The 21,569-nt window shown below is 41.5% G+C and overlaps 1 protein-coding gene and 1 long non-coding RNA gene across 5 annotated transcripts in view; one reads left to right on the top strand and one right to left on the bottom strand.

The window, feature by feature from the left end:
• The window catches only part of LOC147015977 (uncharacterized), a 35,141-nt gene extending 21,576 nt beyond the window's left edge, over positions 1-13,565 (top strand). The window contains exon 3 of the long non-coding RNA XR_015049959.1: positions 1,649-13,565. This is a non-coding gene — a long non-coding RNA (uncharacterized LOC147015977). The remainder of the gene's footprint in view (positions 1-1,648) is intronic.
• The window catches only part of LOC147015976 (synaptotagmin-11-like), a 52,638-nt gene that overhangs the window by 16,108 nt on the left and 14,961 nt on the right, over positions 1-21,569 (bottom strand). For all 4 annotated transcript variants that reach the window (XM_085848655.1, XM_085848657.1, XM_085848656.1 and 1 more), the window contains one exon: positions 14,997-15,907. In XM_085848655.1, the coding sequence (XP_085704781.1) occupies positions 14,997-15,907 (911 nt within the window). The remainder of the gene's footprint in view (positions 1-14,996; positions 15,908-21,569) is intronic.

Here is a 21,569-nt window from a genome sequence, read left to right as displayed (position 1 = left end):
ATATATATATATATATATATATATTATATATATATATTTATATATATATATATATATATATATATATATATATATATATATATATATATATATATATATATATATATATATATACGTATATACATATATATATATATATATATATATATATATATATATATATATATATATATATATATATATATATATATATATATATATATATATATATATATATATATATATATATATATATATATATATATATATATATATATATATATATATATATATATATATATATATATATATATATATATATATATATATATATATATATATATATATATATATATATATATATATATATATATATATATATATATATATATATATATATATATATATATATATATATATATATATATATACATATATATATATATAATATGTATACTAGCATAACCCGCGCTATGCGTGACATGTTGGGGTGGGTGTGTTTGAGAAAGGAATATATATATATATATATATATATATATATATATATATATATATATATATATATACATATATACATATATACATATATATATACATACATATATACATATATACATATATACATATATACATATATACATATATATATATATATATATATATATATATATATATATATATATATATATATATATATATATGTTCTTGCTTGAGTAATAATTTGTCGTCTTTCAGCAGAACCCCGACATTTACGAGGGATACGTTCTGGGAAAACCCCGTGAATGTTGAAACCATGAATGTGGGGGTATTGTTTCAATGAGAAATGCGGGGATAGGTTCCGGGGATTTCTCGACCCGCGAAAAATCCGTGAATGTCATGGTGAAATCCGCGAATGTCAGGGTAAAAACTGCGAATGTCAGGGTAAAATCCGTGAGTGTTGTTGAAAAATCTGCAAGCGTTTTGTCATTGTTACAATGGAGACAAGGGGGATAACGTTATCGGTTCACGGTGGTTCCTGGTTCAAGAAAAAGGCTGCAAATGGAGACACCACCAAAGTTGGGGAATTGGTACAATGGGGACAAGGAGGATAACATTATAGGTTTGTGGCGTTTCCTGGTTCAAAGAGGAAGGTTTTTTAAGGTTTAAAATGTTTTCGACCACGGATGCATGATTAGTTTCATTAAAGACTAGCATAACCCGTGCTCTGCGCGACATGTTGGGGTGGGTGTGTTTGAGAAAGGAACTGATGCAGAGTATCAGTAGTAATTTTACTTTAATGCAGTAAGTGGAATACGATTTCACTGTTTCAGAACCATTTTATTTACTTTTTTGTACCATGCACCTCATACGGTCTTTGAGATAATTTAAGCCGAATATCACGTTACTCGCGCGCAGAACAAAGTCGAAGATAGCGCGACACGAAACCACAAACTCGGAAATAATATATAAGATGCTTACAAATGAAAAAAATGACACCAGGTACCGTTTCCAATTTATTGACGAATGCATTTTGAAATCACTTAACCATACCGTACCATACCACAAAACGAAAAAAACATCACCATCATCATGTACCGTTTCAATTTTTTATTAAACAAACACAGCACATGTAACTTTGCAAAATTATGAAGATGAGGTGTGCTGGTTGAGCGCTGGGTTTCCGTGGCAGGAACATGACCTCAACGTTCGGGTGAGCATCATTCAGATCCGTAGGGTGGCCAGGAGCATTGTGAAGCAGCAGGAGTACCTTGAACGAAAGGTTCTTTCCTGCGAGGTACCTCTCGAACCTGAGGAATGAAACATTTATGGAACCAGTCCTTCAAAAGTTCAGACGTCACCCACACCTTCCTGCTCACCCTCCAGTACATGGGTAGCACCTGCTTGTTTTTTTATTCAGCGCACGTGGATTCAGGGAAAAGGGCTTCATGGGCTTTACATCATGGGCTTTACCATGAAGCTTTACTTTTCATCATGGGCTTTACCATGAAGTCCCCTCCGGCGTTTGTGCAGAGGAGAAGGGATACCCGGTCATTTGCGGCCTTGAAGCCGGCTACTGTGCTCTTGCGCTGTGAGGTGAACGTTTTGGTCGACCCCTTTTTTGAAAAACAAGCCGGTCTCATCAGCGTTAAAGACCTGCTCCAGCAGCTACCCCTTCTACTCAATGAGTCTCACGAGATCTGCAGGGAATGCCTTGGCCACGTCGTGGTCCGCGGAGGCACACACCCCTACAAGCTTGGCGTTGTGCAAATTATGCCGTGCCTTAAAGTGGTGTAACTATCTCCTGCTCGCAGTAAACGGGCTGGAGGTTCCACTTGTACCCACCGCACCAGAGAGATGGCCGTACAGGAGCTTCGCCCTTTACTGTATCATTGGTCCACTTAGAGGCATACCCTTCTGAGTGTTATCCTCGATTCTTGTGAGCCATTTTCGAAGAATGAATGGAGCAAGAAGCAATACACAAGTCAGAGTAATGGGATGAGAATAATGGTGATCGAGGACTTGATGAGTAGTCTGCGCATTGTTTATGGGGGATTTTTACAGGTGATGCTGCATTCAGCAGCTGATAATAGATGTGGTGAGTGATGCCATTGTGCAATTAGTCAGTATGTAGCTAGCTGCTAATTACAATAATAGATATGTTGAACGTTTCCATCCTTTAACTCAAAGGACATGACGTCTTTCCGATCTACAGGTAGATTATGCTGAGCATTTTTAAAATGCAACAGCTCAGATGGTGCTGTTTGTAGCAAGATGGTGATTTACGCCAAGATACGTTGAATGTTTCAATTGTGTAATGTCCATATGTGACGACCTGGTAATTACTGGATACATCAATAGATGCTGTTAGTGTTTTCATTCTATAAGTTACTCACTGGGCTGGCGTCGTGGAGAAGGATGTGAGACATCCTGCGAAACTATGTTTATGCCACGAAGCTACAATACACGTAAAGGAAGCAGCTCATGTTCACGGTTCATGGAAGATGTTTTTTGCATACGTACAGTATGGTACTGTACTATTTGTACATCCAACTGCTTTGTGCATGACTCATGGAAGATATGTTTTAGAACTGTGTTATGCTCATGGCTTGTGAAAATAAACAAACAAACAAACAAACAAAAAAAAAATCGCTGCTAAAACTGCGAATACGCAGGGCAATTTCCCGTGAATGTTGGAGCATGTCGCAAATTTTCAACCGTGAATACACAGAACCTGTGAATGTTGGAACCGCGAATGTCAGGGTCTGGGTGTATCTGCATTCACTTTTATATGTGGGTGTTTAAAGAAATGCTTTGTATGAGCCATGAAGCCAGAGGTCTGGATGTCTTATCATGCACATGCATAGATTACAACATGATCTTATCTTGTCTGCTCACTTGCTCAAACCTACTCCCTCTGAAACTTCACTTTCACAAGAGAATACAGAGCCTTGTTTTCTCGAATGCTCCAGCTGCATTATTTGACATTAAAATGTTTTACTCTGAATTAAATTCAGAATAAAAGTTTAATTTCTCATTGAAACAGCTGGTTGGAATGTGAGAACATGTATGGAGAATGTCACATACTCGTGTGTATAAACTGATTGAAACATTGTTTGCTCTTCCTTGGAATTGTAATGTGAAAGTGATCCCATATTCATTTTGCTTTGCTAAATTGTGTTCTATAAAGTGATGATAATCTAATATGTATTAATCGAGTTGACTAAAGAACTATTTAGTCACCTGGAAACGTAAGAATGAGTTCCAGATATATCAACATGATTGAATAGCTTTATGTCATGGTATTGAATGGCTTTCTCGTATTCTGGTTTTACTTTATACTTAGTTTATTTTAATTATAAACACTTACTTCTCTGTCACAATAACCAAACTTCGAAAAGCGGAGGATAAATCGTTCCCTGACTGTTATCTGCATACAAGCAGCTATGTGCATTTCTTCATCAATGAATGCTTCTCCCCTTGGACCTTGAGAAAAGATGTTTTTACTGTTTTCTTATTGGATGAAACTTGTGAATTCATCCCTTCTCCCTTCCTAAGGATAGATCATGGGTAGTTTCTTATCATGTTTTGCTCAACCATCACATTGCACCATTACTTGCTTGAGAATATGGAAGGGACATTCTGCCGGGCATTTAGTTAGAGGGATTCATCGACTGCATACTGCACTTGCATTCTCTGTTTTCCTCCCATGTGCATGAATAAATGTTTCAAACTCTGAACCTGAAGGAATTTTCTTCTGCAATAGTAAGTTGCATAAGCTATGCCATCAGTTATTAGCTTCCTTGGGCAAGTTAAATTGGAATGCCAGAGTAAGGAAAAATCAGACTAAGCTGGGTGGATATCATTTAGCTTTGCTAGACCTACTACCAATTCTTGTATTTTGGTATATATCCCATGTTCCCATTACAGTGAGGAAATACCCAATATAATAAATTTACACTCATACCACTGTAGAAACATTTACCATGATGGGTTTGGGGGTGATAAAATAAATAAATTGATGATGATTAAAACTTGATATTAAAATAAAATATATTAATCCTGAAATAAATGTACTCAAATATGATATGATGTTTTAAGTATATATCCATTTGGAATTAACATATTTATATTTCTCCTCTGTATGGAAAGATCACCTGTATATTAAATGTGTAAACAGGTTGAACTTTGCCAGTAAGTTGAATATAAAGAAAAATTGCCTGTCATGAAGAATTATCTTGAGAATTTTGTATGAAAGACACAAACAAGTTAGAATGTGGACTTAAGAAAATTTCCAGGCATATTGGTCACTTGAAGATAATATATCTTCCCAATTTTGGGAGAAGCAGACTGACTTTTAACCTACATAAGATGGAAACTTGTTTTAATGGCCATTAGAGTTGGCATTTAATGTCATTCTAGCATTGTGTGCGATTAATATGTCTGGGTTTGAATATGTGTTCCAACCATTTAAGCAGGAGCTGTCAAAGAAGACTGAAGATAAGATTCACCTGGAAATTGTCAAGACGGGGCAAACTGGCGTCAGTGTCAGAAAATTATAAAAAACTGTGTCTTACTGGAAACTATATAAAGACGAAGATTCTCCGGTTATGTTGAGAGATCTGGACTAAATCTGTCTGTCCAGAATCTGCTGTGCTTGCACATATAATCTGTTTGTTTGTTCAATAAATGTTTTTTGAAATTGTACTGATATTGTGTATCAGTATTTACACCACTATCTTTCTATAAAAAAATATTCAACTAGAACGGGTACTCGTAGAGTGCATACCTTCGCCGCAGCCACTACTTACCTTTGTATAAAGTTGTCCACAACGCATCTCAATACAAATATGCATTTCGTGACCCCCATGACCTTTGACCCACAACTGCTACCCCGGGTGACAATAGTACTATACATTGTGTCATTTCAGAAGATGGGGAATTGAACACTGAACAATTTGGAGTTAATTTGATGTAAATCAGAAACATATTAACCGTTTTCATCATGAAAAAACGATGTTGACCTTTTTGTGACCTTGACCTTTGATCCGATCGCTCCCAAAATCTAATGGATTTGTCCTTTCATGATGCCAAACAAATCCAAAACAATTAAAGCCTCTCTCCATTTTGTTTTTTTTTGCGTTAAGTTGTCCACAACGCTTTCCGATATAAATGTGAATTTGTGTGACCCCCTTGACCTTTGACCTCCAACCGCTGCCTTGGGTGACAAAAGTACTATACCATGTGTTATATTAGAGGATGGGGAATTTAATTTTGAACATTTTGGAGTTAATTTGCTGTAAATCAAAACAAAATTGACAATTTAATCGTGAAAAAACGATTTTGACCTTCTTGTGACCTTGACCTTAACCTTTGATCTGATCGCTCCCAAAATCTAATCTATTTGTCCTCTCGTGATGCCAAACACATCCACAAAATTTCAGGACAATCTGCGAAGTGGTTTTTGTGTAATGTTGTCCACAACGCTTCCCAATCAAAAACTCCATTTTGGTGACCCCCTTGACCTTTGACTTCCACAGACTAACTAGGGTTGCAAACACTATACCATACACTATATCAGTGGATCGGGATTTGAATACTGAACATTTTGGACTTAATTTGATGTAAATCGGAACAAAATTGACACTTTAATCGCAAAAAAACGATTTTGACCTTTTTGTGACCTTGACCTAGACCTTTAATCCGATCGCTCCCAAAAGCTTCGCATGGTGTCCTTGAGTAACTGCACATCATCTCTGAAAATTTCATGCAAATCGGTCCAGCAGTTTTTGCGCAATGTTGTCCGCACACATATTTACCAATAAATAAATACACAGGGGTCAATACAATACCTTCGTCAAACGAAGTTTGCGAAGGTAATAACTTGACATAGGGACAAGATCCAAAATGGGGCTTGCTTTTATGATTCCCCATTAAAAAATATAGACCTGCCAAGTTACATGATTTCTTCCAAATTTGAACAATTTTTAGCTTAATTGCTGGACTAATACAGTATGTTGAAAAATAAAAACAAAAGTTGGTGTAACTTGGACTATTGTGAGCATCTCATTTGTCTAACTTTTTTTAACACTGCACATATTTAGATAACCACAATCAACAGTTTATAAGCATGGTCATTCTTATGAACAATGTAAATCATTTGTCACCATTGTCAGACAAGCAATTATATCATGTAAAACAACCAATAAGTTGGTACTTTAATGTGACATCTTTAAGCTTTGAAGCAAAATATCAAGACAAACAGGTTAGATAAAAGTGTCCATTTTACATAAATAGTCGGCGTGCCTCTCATCGCTTCACTGATGTGTTTAATCAAAAGATAGCATGTTGTACTTCACAAACATATTGCATATCTATCTGTGAGAGTTAACAAAGATATAAAATGAAGTAAAATAAACACCCTGAAAAATGATCTTTTACAACACTTATAATTGTTGTTGTCGTTGCTGTGGTTGGTGGTGTTTGTGTGCTCATTCCGTATATGTTTATATGTTTCTATTGCTTCGAGAACTATTATTATATTTCCTTTTGTGTGCTCCTCCCATGAACTGGTAAAAGGTTCCTGCTGTTGTTGAATAATAAATGTTATTATTGGAATGGCTACATTAAAACTTGTGGTCCCACTTCTTCTTCCTCAATAGCATAAACACGGCCTTTTAAAATGGGCAAGTAAATGTGATTAAAGGAACAAATTTTTGTTCCGAGTAAATGGATTATTACCTTTCCAACAGTACTGTTTGTATTATACTACAACAGAAAATGTTTGGAATAAAGTGTCAGGTCTGAATGGCCGGTGTCCTTATTGATTGGCCAAATACTGTCCATATTTAAACATTTGATTCATTTAAACATTCAGTAATTGCATTAATCAGGTGTCTGGATTCAAACCATTATCCCGGCTGCTTCAAATTGTGTTTCCAAGCTTTTGCCCTCGTTTTACAGTTTGTTTTACGATGTGTTCAAATGTATTATCAACAAGCCAGCCATGGCCTTGCCAGAGAGCAGCATCTGCAGGCTGTTATGGATTCCAGTGTGGAGTGGCAACAACTCTTGTCGAACTACAAAGGGGTTTTGGTTCTGTTTATGAACATGTGCCTATGCTGCTATGGCTAATTCACCCGAGGGCCGTAGGGAGGGGTAGAAAGCCCACTTGCCAAATTGTTTCTTGCTTTGCCTTGCTTTCTCCGCCTAGGAATAGGTTTTATATATGAAAGTCTTGTAGTGTGACTTTCAGTATCGTACAGGGTCTGACTGCTGTGGTTGGTCCCTGTGCCACCTCCGCTTGCAAGTGCTGTGCAACTTCAATAAACCGTATATTCGAGAATCTTCTGTTGACTCCCCTCAATTATTGGCCAGGATTGGTGAGGGTCTTCATCACATCTGGCATCCCAGACGGGACATTGTCAGGTCCTGAATGCCGTGATCCAAAGGGATCTCTGTTGAACGCAGCTGACGCCATGATCCGGAGGGATCTCCGTTGAGCGCAGCCTCAGGGTCTGCACGGGTTACGAACTGGTAACGGTACACGAGGAAAGTCGAATGCGGTTTGTTTGAGGAGCATAGGGGCTATTAGGCCGGATTCAGTTGACCAGTTTTGGGTCAGAGGACAAGGAACATCCGAGTGAAACAGGTGGAACAGGTTAGAGTCCTGTAAGTGCAGGTAAGAGTCCTGTGATCGCAGGTTAGAGTCCTGGGATAGTTGGGAGGGTCCAAAGTCCCTCAGAGGAAAGACTAAAGCTTTAGGCTAGTGACAAGTTAAGAACATACAATGGGGAATAACTCTCCAAAGAACATAGAGTTATCCAAAGGAACAAAGATAATGGGAGTACCTGGCTGGATAACATGGACAGCGGGAAGACAGGATCCCTTCTCTCTGACCGGGTCCTTAGATCCAAAGATATTACACACCGTCAGCTCTGTGTTGACGGAGGGCAGAGTGGGATGCTCGAGACAGAATGAAACACCCTGGAGGGCGTTAGCAGCATAGCTAACGGGGTCACAAGCTGAGACAGGAAAACACAAGGTAAACGAGCGAGGAGGCGAATACAATGTGAGTGGGAAGGTTGAGTTTTGTGTTAGACATAAGTTAAGTGTTCCAACCTGGAACTTGCATGTGTGGAACAACTTGTATGTTTGTATTGAGATCATGATTGGTCATCATCATAAACGTGAAGACTTTGGAGGAGGTAAATGGCGCACACCAAATCCGGAGGAAGGACGATGATGACTGATTCTGCACGTGCTGCTAATTCATAGTGATTGGCGAATGTCATTGAGAGTGTTTTTACCGAGGTGTGTGTGTGTGTGTGTGTGTGTGTGTGTGTGTGTGTGTGTGTGTGTGTGTGTGTGTGTGTGTGTGTGTGTGTGTGTGTGTGTGTGTGTGTGTGTGTGTGAACTCGATAGGGGATTAACCACTTCGGCAGACAGTTTGGAGATTATGTGTGAGAATTCCCTACATTACTCATGCTGTGGTTAAGCTGTGGTAGTCAAATGGACCAAGGCTCAGGTTTTCTCATTGTTCGATAAACTCTGTATGTTGTTTTGGCTTTGAACACTGTACGTTGCATACGTGAAAAATGGATTGTCTCTTCAGAGCATCATTTTGATTTTTATATTCAAATTCAGTTCTGTTTCCACCTTGCATGTTTCATAAGGCTGATCGACGTTACGGGTTCGTTTTAAAGTCAGTTTCAATTATGTTTTCATTTTTTTGTGGTCATAAAGCATGTTTATACTTGATTGTCGAAAATCTGGAGGGGAAAAAAACTGAGATTTATGGGGTTTTTGCGAGTCACGTGACATGCCGTAGGATTTATCAGGTGCGACGAAAGCACGGAATTGTCCCGTCGAAGGACAGCTTATCGTGAGGGTTTACGAGATGAATTAGCACATTTTACAAGGTTTGGGGATGCCCTTTATAGGGTTCTGTAAAAATTCCGATTAAAAACGAACGTTTTAACATGTTGTAAAATATTTGTATTCGTATTGAGACGCAATGCCCGTGTGAGTGCGTGATGACGTCATCACGCGGTCGAATCGAATTACATTCAGGATACGAGATTGATTATAAGAAATGTATGTTGAAAATATTGAAACCAAAGGATTGCTCGATTTTTATCGTTCGGGAACGAGTGCACGCGTTCTCGGGACATAGAGAACGACAATCCTTTAACACAAGGCGGTAATAAATGTTATGTCCGGTTGTTGTTTTTGTTGGTGCCGGAGTGGAGCTATCTGTTTTTGTTTGGTGGGTGTTACAAAGTGTCTGCTGTTTTCACATGTGTAACGTCTGGGCTGTGCCAAGAGAACCGTGTAATTTGTGGGGTTGTTCATTCTTGCCCCCAGTGGATTTGCATACCTGACTGAAGGAGGGATGCACAGTAAGGAGAGTTTTGTGGAAGGTGTTTTAAAATCACACGGTTGAATGTAGAGTGGTTTTTCTTCGGTAGCCATGCTGGTTGGCGCGCTGGAAGGGTATTGATTGTGAAGCTCCTGGTGTTGGATGCTTTTGGGAGGTTTTGTGGATTTGTACACAGTTTTGGATGGGGAGAGACGCAGGACCAAGGCGCGAAGGATCGAGGGATTCAGGATGGATGGTCAGGGGGATTTAAATGATTTGTTTGTTTTGAGCAAGGAATTGATTTGTATTTAAAGTGTGTTTACGCAAGTGCCGAGATGGTCAGAGTAAGTTGGATGGAATGTGCAGCGTTTTGCTGTGGCAAGTAAAAGGAAAGTTGGTTTTTCTTCTTAAAAGATGGACAGCAGAGAGGGTTTGATGGATGGATGGATTGATTTGTATAGGGTATTCACTGTCATAATGCTAGTAGCAGTTATTCATGAATCATTTATTTTAATTTGAAAAGAAAATGGACTTGTACTTAAAAGATCAGAGGAAGTGATAGATGGTTCGTGTAAGTAAGTTGGATATTGCAGCATGTGTGCTGTTTTGGTGAGAGAGAAGTGGATAGATGATCAATGTCAAAGATTTAACTGTTGATTGAGTTCTGGATTGATGATAGAGATTGGCTAAACAAAGAAATGGATGCTGATCAAGTAATGAAACAATGTTAGCCTTTGGTGTTGTTTAACTGGACACTCTGCAGCCAAAGTGTAATCTGCAGTTCAGCAACTCGAATGACGCCATGTGGACAACAACGGCGTGGAACTCTCATCATGGGGGGTTTGCAGAGCCCGAGAAAGACTTCCAAAAGAATCACTCTGTGACGGCAATGATATTGCTGTGAATTACTCATATTTAATTACTCCTGTGAATAACTTATCTTTGAAACAATTGGGAATCTATTTTGTGAATTATGATAACCGAACACAGGTGTGTTCTGCACAATGTTTTGTGCATACCTAGACATGGTAAACCAGTGTGTTTTGACCTGTAATGGTAGTGATGGGGATAATCTTAGGGTCAATGGGACCAACAAGTGATACTCATGATAATGTTTGTATGTGATATTAATCAGAAAAGTGATTTTCACACACCTTTTACCGGATTGGTTGTCAAATCCATAAAAAATGGAGATAGTGTATGGTAACTATGTTAGTTACTTTCAGACTAATCTCATTGAAAAAAAAGAACTCATTGGGAGGGAACCATGATGTTTCTTTTAGTTGTAATTGATAAACTTTTGTTTTCAAATTGAGAATCCTTTACCGAAGGATTTTGATAATCTGTTAATTGTGGATAGGAAAAAGTTAGTGAGAATTGAATCAAGATAATAAGATATTAAGTTAAGGTACTTACATAATATTGGAAAAGGGTCTCTGTTATTAAATTGATCGGCAGATTGGTCAACACTACATATTAGGAATCAAGTTATAAGGGAAAAAACATGGTATTTACATAACCATAATGCAGAATGACTGAAAGAATGGCGAGACCAACAGCAATCATGAAATCAATTAAATGGAATTAGGAATTCTACCATGTATTGTAACTGTATTGCTCTCACTGATTAGTAGCTGGTACTGACCTGACTGTAATTTAAATAAAATGACTCTACAATTTGTGGAAAGACAAACAAAAGGATAAACGAGAATTATGCAGAGTACAGAAGACATGACGATGAAATAAATGTTAAATCGGTCATAATAAAAGAATTATAGTATTGAAAAGAGTGCAATGATGCTACAAGCCAATTTAAATATTACCTGTGTTATCTGTCTTCTGATTAATTGGACAAGTGCATGATTTTTATTAAGTTGTACTTCTTGTACATTTACATAAGTAAGTTGAGGTATTTCTAGCACTGACTTGACCATCTTTCATCAGCACAGAAGTGCCAAGTTAGCTGGGAAAATAAATAAATAATGGCAGTTGCTCTGGAACTGCTTGTGAATGAAACTGTGGATTGTTTAGCAGATAATGATTGCAAATGTTAAAATCGAATTGCTTTGGATTCGGTTCTTGAAAGAAGTAGCTAACTTTCATATTTTTTTGTATTGATGATGGAATATTTTTTTGGGAAAATAATTATTGATTGCAAATTGGGACCCTGATAAAGACCATTTGCTTTGAAATGGAAATAGCAAATGAGACGAATGTTTTGAGTACACATTCAACTAAGATTTCTGTATATTTTAATTGTCATTTAGGGAAATAACAAGGAAAGGGATAAAATATTGATATGACATATAATGCAAGTTGAATGCATTTTGTAAGAACCTTTGTCAGTCTTGTGGAAATACATAAACCCACGAAGTTTGTTGATTGGTGTTTAATTGATGCTTTATTTGTTTCGGAGTGTTGACAGCAGTCCTTGATGCACTGTACGATTTCGTCAAGTGGAGCTTTGGAAGAACTTCAACCAAAAGATTGGACGATGGGGAGAACCCAGATTTGGGTGATTGGGCATTCAACACATGATCATGAAACTACCCCCTTCCTGAGGAGATAAGATGAACGATGTGAGAAAGAAAACCATTGAGGAGAAGGATGGGCAAGTTCTGCATCACCAGGCCAAGCAGGCAAGCGTGGAACCACGGATTGCTGCTCTGCAAATACATCGTGCACTTGCTGTGGCTGCTTCGACGGAGGCCCTGACGGCCACTCGGCGAGTCCCCTGCAACATGTGATCAATGATGCGGTTGGGGGCTTGTGCAGCCACCGTGACTGCATCCAACATGCACAGCTCTTTTGATGAATCAAACCTGATTGCACGATCTGCTGCTACAAGGGGCCAAACTCGGCTGGGACTCTGGGTCACCTCTCTGATCTTTTTCATCACCTTCAACCCAGCAACGAGCCCAATTTCTTGCCTGCCAAAATCTACCTTCCCCTCAGGTCAACGGGGTGTGCCTCAACTGTATTTTCTGAGCGTTCACTGCCATTGTTAATTGGACTGGTGTAATGCATATCTTTCTCCTCTAGGAACATGGTATGGTGATCATGGGTAATATAATCATTTGGGGTTTCATAAATTTAATTTTTAGGCTGTAAGTCGAATTGGTTGTCAGTAATGTTCTTCCTTTGCTCAAGAGTCTTGAATTATGTGTTTGCTTTAGTAATATGGCCAAATGTGGCCAAGGGGGAAATGTCAGGTCTGAATGTCCGGTGTCCTTATTGATTGGCCACATATTGTCCATATTTAAACATTCAGTAATTGCATTAATCAGGTGTCTGGATTCAAACCATTGTCCTGGCTGCTTCATATTGTGTTTCCAAGCTTTTGCCCTCGTTTTACAGTTTGCTTTACGATGTGTTCAAATGTATTATCAACAAGCCAGCCATGGCCTTGCCAGAGAGCAGCATCTGCAGGCTGTTATGGATTCCAGTATGGAGTGGCGACAACTCTTGTCGAACTACAAAGGGGTTTTGGTTCTGTTTATGAACATGTGCCGATGCTGCTATGGCTAATTCACCCGATGGCCGTAGGGAGGGATGGAAAGCCCACTTGCCAAATTGTTTCTTGCTTTGCCTTGCTTTCTCCGCCTAGGAATAGGTTTTATATATGAAAGTCTTGTAGTGTGACTTTCAGTATCGTACAGGGTCTGACTGCTGTGGTTGGCCCTGTGCCACCTCCGCTTGCAAGTGCTGTGCAACTTCAATAAACCGTATATTCGAGAATCTTCTGTTGACTCCCCTCAATTCTTCGCCAGGATTGGTGAGGGTCTTCATCACATAAAGCATTATGAATGGAGAAACTCAGCTCCTTTTACATACATAGATGACGTTAAAACATCTAAAGTGACTGGTAAAGAGGAGTAAAAAATTGTAGCCCACTTTACCACATTATAAGCAAGGCATGGATCAGGATGGTTAGAAATCATTGCAACACGTTGTGAGAGAGATCCTTAAAAGGCATTAGCATGGACCACAACCCAAAAGAGGCAGTGAGCACTCGTAATGTGGATTTTCACAAGTTCACATTGACACCGGTCCACATCTATAACAGCACCACTTCTGCCTTACATTCATGCATCAATGTAAACTAGCCGAAGCCCCGTCACAGATGGATTCTGTTCATTCAACCACCCTCACCAGCTCACCCACACTCGAGGGACATGGACTGGATAGGGCATGCTTGCCCCCGCCTACTCATCCCCCACCCCTGCCCCATTCACCCCCACCTTCAATTTGCTTACCCCCGCCCAAAAATTTAATTACCCCGGCCCCGCCTCTTCACTCCCCGACCCCCGTCTCTTAATTCCCCACCCCACTTGCCCCCAGGCCCCCGCCCCTGTCGACCCCCTCACACTCAACCCCGCCTAATTCACCCCAGCCCCATTTCCCCCGTTTCCCGCTTTCAATTTGCTTACCTTGCCCCCCGCATCTTCACTCCCTGCCCCCATCTCTTCATCCCCTGCCCCCGCCTCTTCACTTCTCGCCTCCATCTCAACGAAAAGTGTTTATTCTGCTTCAGAGTTGAAAGTTGACTATTGCCACTATGTGCAATGCACTCTTACAGGTACGAAGTTTCTTTCAGTCCAGGTCACAGTACCGAGAAAAACGTGACGCGACCGCGAGGAGGAGCACAAAATTGGTCCTTCAGTATTAATATATAGATATTAGAAAGTGAATTGAACAAACTTGCATAAACACTTTCATCATTGACATTTGTCTTTTTATGAATACCTGATACAATTTAATAATCTAATTCCAATGAATTATTCGATTTTTTTTTTTGTTATCTGGCTAATTTCATTGGTAATTAGTGAACAATTGAATGAGAAAGAATCACAGGTAATCACCTCAACAAAATTTATTCCCTAAAATGGACATTCCCTTCTTTAGACCTAGATCAAATAAAATGTATATAAAATTGAGTTTATGGCTTGCTGATGACAAATCTATAAACTAATAACTGCTTGTGTAATATAATTACTGATTTCATGAAATTGCCTTTTTCTCTTTAAAGTTTGATCACCTTCGAGTAAGGGTGATCAAACCCAGTACAACACAGCTCAAGTGATTGCACTATACTAACAATGCAATCTTACTTTCAACCCATTTTCTATCGAACTATTTGATCCCAAAAGTAAATTCAGTAAGAAACATCTGCACTTACCTGCACATTTCTTTTTGTGATGTCCCTGCTCAAGAAAACCTTGTCAACTCCTAGGTCTATGCCAGCAAGAGGCACCAGCACTTCACCCACCACATCGTCTCGTGAGTATCGGTCAAAACTAAACACCAGAAAATGTAGAGCAAGGTCCTGCAGCTGGTTGAATGAGATGCCATAGAATGTGAATGTCTCATCGAAGGCTGGGTCTAGCGTCTTGCGCATCACCCGTGTTTTCACCTTATGCTTCTTTTCTGGAAGAATGGTCATCTTGACGTAGGGATCTGAACTGGATGTTTGTTCGTCCATGATGGGCAGTCCTCGTGCTTCTTGTATGGTTACCACAAATGCCTGCTTATGAAAGTCATACTCGGCTGCAAAAAGTAACGTGCCGAGGTTCACCTCTGGGGAGTTTGCGTCTGGCCAAGAACCTGGGGAAGGACTTTTACTTGCACACAGTGAGCCCTCCCTTGTACTGCTGCTACTGTAGCTCTCAGCAGAACTTTCCGGTGAGGCAACGATACCTGTCGTCACCACTGGTGTTTCCTGATCTCCCTGATGTGAGCAGGATGGTTCGATGTCAGGCCAACTTCGGATAGTGTTTTGGTTTCCATCCGGGCTGACTAATGTTAGTTGGCATGGCTTTGACAACTCTATGCCTGGGGACAGTGTAGGTTGATTTACAGCCACAGCCTCTCGCTGGTGTTCTGGTTCACAATAACCTTTAAAGCATTTCCTCTTTGTTGCTTCATCTGAGAAAACTGAGAGACCTCTGAAGATGTGTATTAGCTTTCCCATCAGGGGCTCTGCTGACCTGCAAGCACGCCGTTGGCAGCAGATCCAGGTGAAGACCGATGCTGAGGCTGTGACAATGAGTAACGTGACAGCAATGAGGGCCATCGCTATTGGAGGAATGTCTGTCCAAAACACGCACAAGTTTTGCAATGTAGATCAAAGCCAAGCACAAAGATCAATGCATTCAACTGAAGCTTCCTACCTGTGGGATTATAATTCTGAGTGTGTACAGTTCCCATCAATAAATGCTTGCAGTAGTGGTTGGGGGTTGTACAAGCAGATATATTATATACAGTACAGTATCGTTGTGGGGATGTGAATAGGGGGTAATGAGTGTAAGTAAAATAGATTCGTTTAACCATGAATTCATGTTTCGTATAAGTTTGTAATTTGTGTGAAAACGATAATGCACATGATGAAGTTTGTTTAGGAGTTGATGATCGCGACCCATACTCAACATGTGTCTACAAGCTTCCCCCAATGTTCCACCTCATAAAGTCTTTAAATCATTCCTTACATAATCTGTCTATGTGTGTTTCCTTAACGTGAACTGCCCAAAACAGTTTATATTGGCAGGGGCTACCCTGCATCTCGGCGGTGGTTTCAAGACGTGTTGGACATTGAAAAGATATCTCATGGTGGTGACAAATTGCTTGTGGGTCGGTGGCAGCACTGCCTGACCCCACATCCCAATATACACTTTATAGGTGGCCTTTGCTGGCCTAAAAACGGACATTGAGGCCAATGTGTGATAACTAAAAACCTTGGCCAGCTTCTGAAGTACCTCCACCCAAAACTTGGGGCCTTGATGTGCTCCAGTTCAGCCATGAAAGAATAACGCACAAACACGCAAACACTTGAAAATATTTATCTAATATATAAAGCTCTTTCTAACCAGATTCACACACTGACTGACTCATTCACTGATTGATATTAAAGATCAGAACCTTCCAGGTGACGTAGAAAGCTGAAATTTTGTGTGCCGATGGACATCGAAGCTGGAACGCCGGGGGGGGGGGGGAGGGGGAAATCACAGCATCGTCGGACAACATCCATAAGTTAAAATATAAATAAATGAAATAAGTAAATGAAAAAAAATGCAAGTGAGCAACCCGAGACAATGGGGAAGCACGGTGATTTTGTATGCTGACGGAAATCGAAGCCAATACACTGAAAAAAAAGAAATAATTACAGCATTGTCGGACAACATCCAAAAATGAAAATATAAATAATTGAAAATGAATAAATGAAAAATCAAATGCAGTTTAGTGACCCGAGACAATGGGGAAGCACGGTTTGTATGCTTATACAATGTGTAAGCACACCCTGCTAGTATAGTTATACACACGAGTAGAAACTGCTTGCAGACTGCAAGCAATATCTGCTGCTCTTCCTTCGCTCCAATTGGTTCTTCTGTCCACGTCCTTGTCAAAGTGGACATCTCTCTGGCTGTTATCAGAGAACCACCTCACCGCCGTCGAGTCTGGCATTTCACTCAAGCCGACTGGCAGGGTCTCCGAGCAGCCATCAAACTTACAGACTGGTCTCCTATCACTCCTTTCTCAAACATCAACTCATCCTGGGAATTCTTTCAAAGAAACTTGCTCTCCCTCATGCACAGATTTATCCCCTCTCGTGTTCAGTTGTCTTACCCTTCCTCCCGCCCTTGGTTTACTGAAGCTTGTGGCGAGGCAGTTGTCCTGAAACAACTTGCCTTTGCCTCATGGAAAGCAAACCCAACTGAGGGCAATCTCAGTTCTTTCCACAAAGCTCGGAACAAGTGTGTATCTACCCTCAGGAGAGCCAGAAAACAACATCTTTCTCATCTCAAGTCTGAACTCTCAAACCTCTCTCCCTCCTCAAAATCCTGGTGGCGTTTAATCAAATCTGTTTCTGGTGTATGTTCCCCCTCCATCCCCTCCCTTACCTCAAATGGCCGCACTGCTGATTCCACACGTGATAAAGCTGAATGTCTAAACTCGGTGTTTGCAGCTAAATCTTGTGTCCTAAACCCATCACTATCTCTACCCACTTTACCCAGTCGCACCCAACTGTCCCTGGACTCTGTATCCTTTTCTCCTGACAAGGTGGAGAGCTTGCTTTAAAACCTCGAGTCAGATTCTGCAACCGGTCCAGACGGCATCAGCCCACGTGTCCTCAAAGCCTGCTCTTCTGCTCTTGCTCACCCTCTCTCTGTTCTATTCACCCTCTCATTTGCCCAAGGTCATCTGCCATCTGCTTGGAAATCTGCTAACATCACTGTCCTGCATAAAAAAGGTGCAAAAACAGATCCCTATAACTACAGACCAATCAGCCTTCTCCCAATCATCAGCAAGGTGATGGAATCCATCATCGCTTCAGATATGAAATCCTTCCTCTTCTCCAATGGCTTGATTTCCAATCATCAATTTGGTTTCAGACCAGGTCACTCTACCCTGGATATGCTGCTTCTGCTCTCCCATCAATGGATGGAGGTCCTCAATGCCCGACAGGAAATCCGAGCCGTATCCCTGGACATATCACGTGCTTTTGACACAGTCTGGCACCCTGCCCTACTCACCAAACTCTCTTCCCATGGTATTCAAGGCCATCTCCACTCATGGCTCGCAGATTTCCTCTCCTGTCGCAGTCAACGTGTGGCCCTAAATGGAGTTCTTTCATCCCCTCTTCCTGTGCAGGCTGGAGTTCCTCAAGGTAGCGTTCTGGGCCCTGTTCTTTTTCTGGTTTTCATCAATGATCTCTCAGACTCTCTGGAAAATCCTCTATTTCTCTTTGCCGACGACTCCATCCTCTGCCGTACCATCTGTCATCCCTCAGACCGGCAAGCAGCAGCTTCTTCGCTCAGTGCAGATCTGGATAAAATCACAAACTGGTCCAACACGTGGAACATGTCTTTCAATCCAGACAAATCTCACACTCTCACTATGTCTCTCTGAAAGGACCGTTTACAAAACCCCCCCATCCACTTTCTCAACAATCCTCTGGAAGAAGTCTTTTCTTTCAAGCTTCTAGGTCTCACTATCTGCCATGACCTTTCCTGGGAAAGTCACATTTCCAACCTCGCCTCAAAAGCCAGTCGCCGACTGGGAATCCTCCGTCGTGCTAAGTCCTTCCTCGGCCCTCTTGAGCTCCTAACCACTTACAAAGCTTTTGTCCGTAGCCTGATGGAGTACTGCTCTCCCCTCTGGGCTGGTGCTCCTGCCTCCCACCTTTCTCGGCTTCACGCTGTCGAAACCAGGGCATTTAAGATCATCGGCATCTCCCGCAATGAAGCTGAGTCTTTGGGCCTCTCACTCAATCACCGCAGGTTGGTCGGTGGTCTTTCTGTCTTCTACCGACTCCTCTCTAGCCTTGCCCCCCCTGCTCGCTCTGCGATTTGTCCCCACCACATTTCCACAGGGCGCTCAAGGTCCGCCAACAACCCCCTTCTGGTAAAACTACCAAAATCACGAATCATTGCTCATCTTCACTCTTTCATTCCTCTTTTTTCCCGCATTTGGAATAAACTTCCTCACTCTATTCTTTCCCATTCTTCCCTCCAGGCTTTCAAAACAGCTGTTCACCACCACCTCTTATCTTCCCCCATCCAAATCCTCGATCTTTTCTACCCCCGCTAATCCACCCAAGCCCACTTCCTTCATTTCTCCTGCTTTCCTTCCTGAAAGTCCCTGTAATGTCCATCTTCTCTTCGCCATGTTCCCCATCCCATCCCCATCCCTCTCCCTTCCACAGTTCACCTAATGTGTCTGTTCCCCACTGTTTTGTCCCTTCCACTCCCGCCCCTCTTGTCTCATGCCTCCTTGCTGTGAGTTGTGTGTTAGCTCTCATACGAGCCTCGACCAAGGTATACAAAAAAAAAAAAATAATAATAATACTCGGGTGTAGCCTACGTGCATCTCTATACATATTTTTAAATATTTGTGTGTTTGTGCATTTGTGCATTTGTACATTATTCTTTCACAGCCGAACCGTAGCACCAAGAGCCCCCCAATTTTTGATGTGAGAACTTCGGAATGTGGGTAAGGGTTTAAGCTACCCACGCCCTCAGAAAATATCCCCCCCCCAAGGAAATTCTCTGCATGTATGTATGTATGTATGTATGTATGTATGTATGTATGCAAAAACAAGAATGACCGCACTGTGGTCACAAGCTGTGACAAAATTGGTAGTTTCACTTTCAGCAGCCCCCTGCAAGCCGCAGTCTGTCATCCTTCCAAGGTTGGTGAAAGGAATACCAGTGTTCTGGTGGTGGTGCACATCAGTGGCATAGCTGTGCTTCCAAGAAATGATAGCTACCTGGCAGCCAAAATGCCATACACAAGAACAGAACAGTGGCCCCTGCGATTTCTCCATGTGAGGCAAACTGTATTTTTTTCCTCACCGCTCTTAAATCAACTTCCAAATGCTAACAATCGATGTACTGTTGAAATTTTAGGAGTAAAATCGCTTTCCTCTCCTATTTCCAAAAATGTATCATTGAAGTTTTACATTTCAAGCAGTGTATAAATGCAACGCAGTGGCTATCACATGCTACAGTTTTCCCCAATTTAATTTATGTCGTTTTTATGATGCAAGATGTGAATGCAAAAACTGTGACTCCATTATAGAGGTAAACAAAATAGTCATTGGTTAATAGTGTTACATAACACCACTTGAAAGACCCCCCAGCCCCTCTAATGCTCCATAACGTTTGGACATACACCCTCACCCCACTCCCTCCTGTGGCGTATGGGCGTGGAGTGCTGTAGGGGTGTGGAGTGCTTATGATAATAGTCACGTGGTTAGGGGTTCATATATCTTTACGCGCCCGCTAGAGGCTCTGAGTAGTGTACATCCGAGCATGCAATAAAGCAGAGTTACTACTACACTCTCACTCTCCGTGTCTCACTGCACCTCGGACACTACAGTTGGATGACGATGGATTGGGATCGAATCACCGCTCATGGTAGTGTTTGCTTTCATCGGCGATGACTTTGAGTTGTTTCCGGAGCAATTGGATTGCCAGCGCACACGGCGCCGGGCAAATCATCGCAGCTGGCACGGTACGAGTTCAATCACCTGGCAAGGAGCCGGGGGAGCGCATCGCGGTTTTCGTCGCGCGGGTGAAACATCTCACCGTCGCCTACGAATTCACGTCGAGTGAACGGCAGGCCAGGCTCAGAGATCGTTTTATCTCTGGATTGCAAGACTCGGGAATGGTTTCGGCGATACTACGGCTGAAGTACGAGGACATTACGTTCAACTCAGCAGTCGAAACGGCGTCGGCTGTCGAACGGACTCTCAGGGATGTCCGAGCCATCGCCGGCCAGAGCATGACGCGTGATCCAGAGGTCCGCGCGGTGTGGGACGATTCCGACGGCCCGGGGCAAGACCTGCAACCTGGACGAGGTTTTGTCCATGACGTACGCTTTTACGACCTGGAGAAAGACCTGCAACCTGCACGAGGCAACCCCGACGACCCAGGGCAGGACCTGCAGCCGGTGATGAGCCTGTTTTCGATTGGTCCGACAGTGACAAGACCGATGACAGTGGAAATCGAGGTGAACAAGACGCTGATCATGTTTCAAATTGATACTGGGGCGGCTGTATCGATCATTGGCGAACAGACCGCGCATAGACTCAACGACCTACAGCTTATGGGGTAAAACCTCATGCTGTTCGCGTACACCAGCGAACAGATAACGCCGGTCGGGAGGACAGCCGTATCGGTGGTTTACCGAGGCCAGAGCACTGCGCTAATGTTGTACATGGTGAAGGGGGAGGGGCCCTCCCTCCTGGGCCGAG

Source organism: Eptatretus burgeri, chromosome 12 (assembly GCF_056783735.1).
Source record: "Eptatretus burgeri isolate ZD-2024b chromosome 12, Ebu_testis_v1, whole genome shotgun sequence".
NCBI classification, from domain to species: Eukaryota; Metazoa; Chordata; class Myxini; order Myxiniformes; family Myxinidae; genus Eptatretus; species Eptatretus burgeri.
This window is presented reverse-complemented; position numbering and strand designations above follow the sequence as displayed.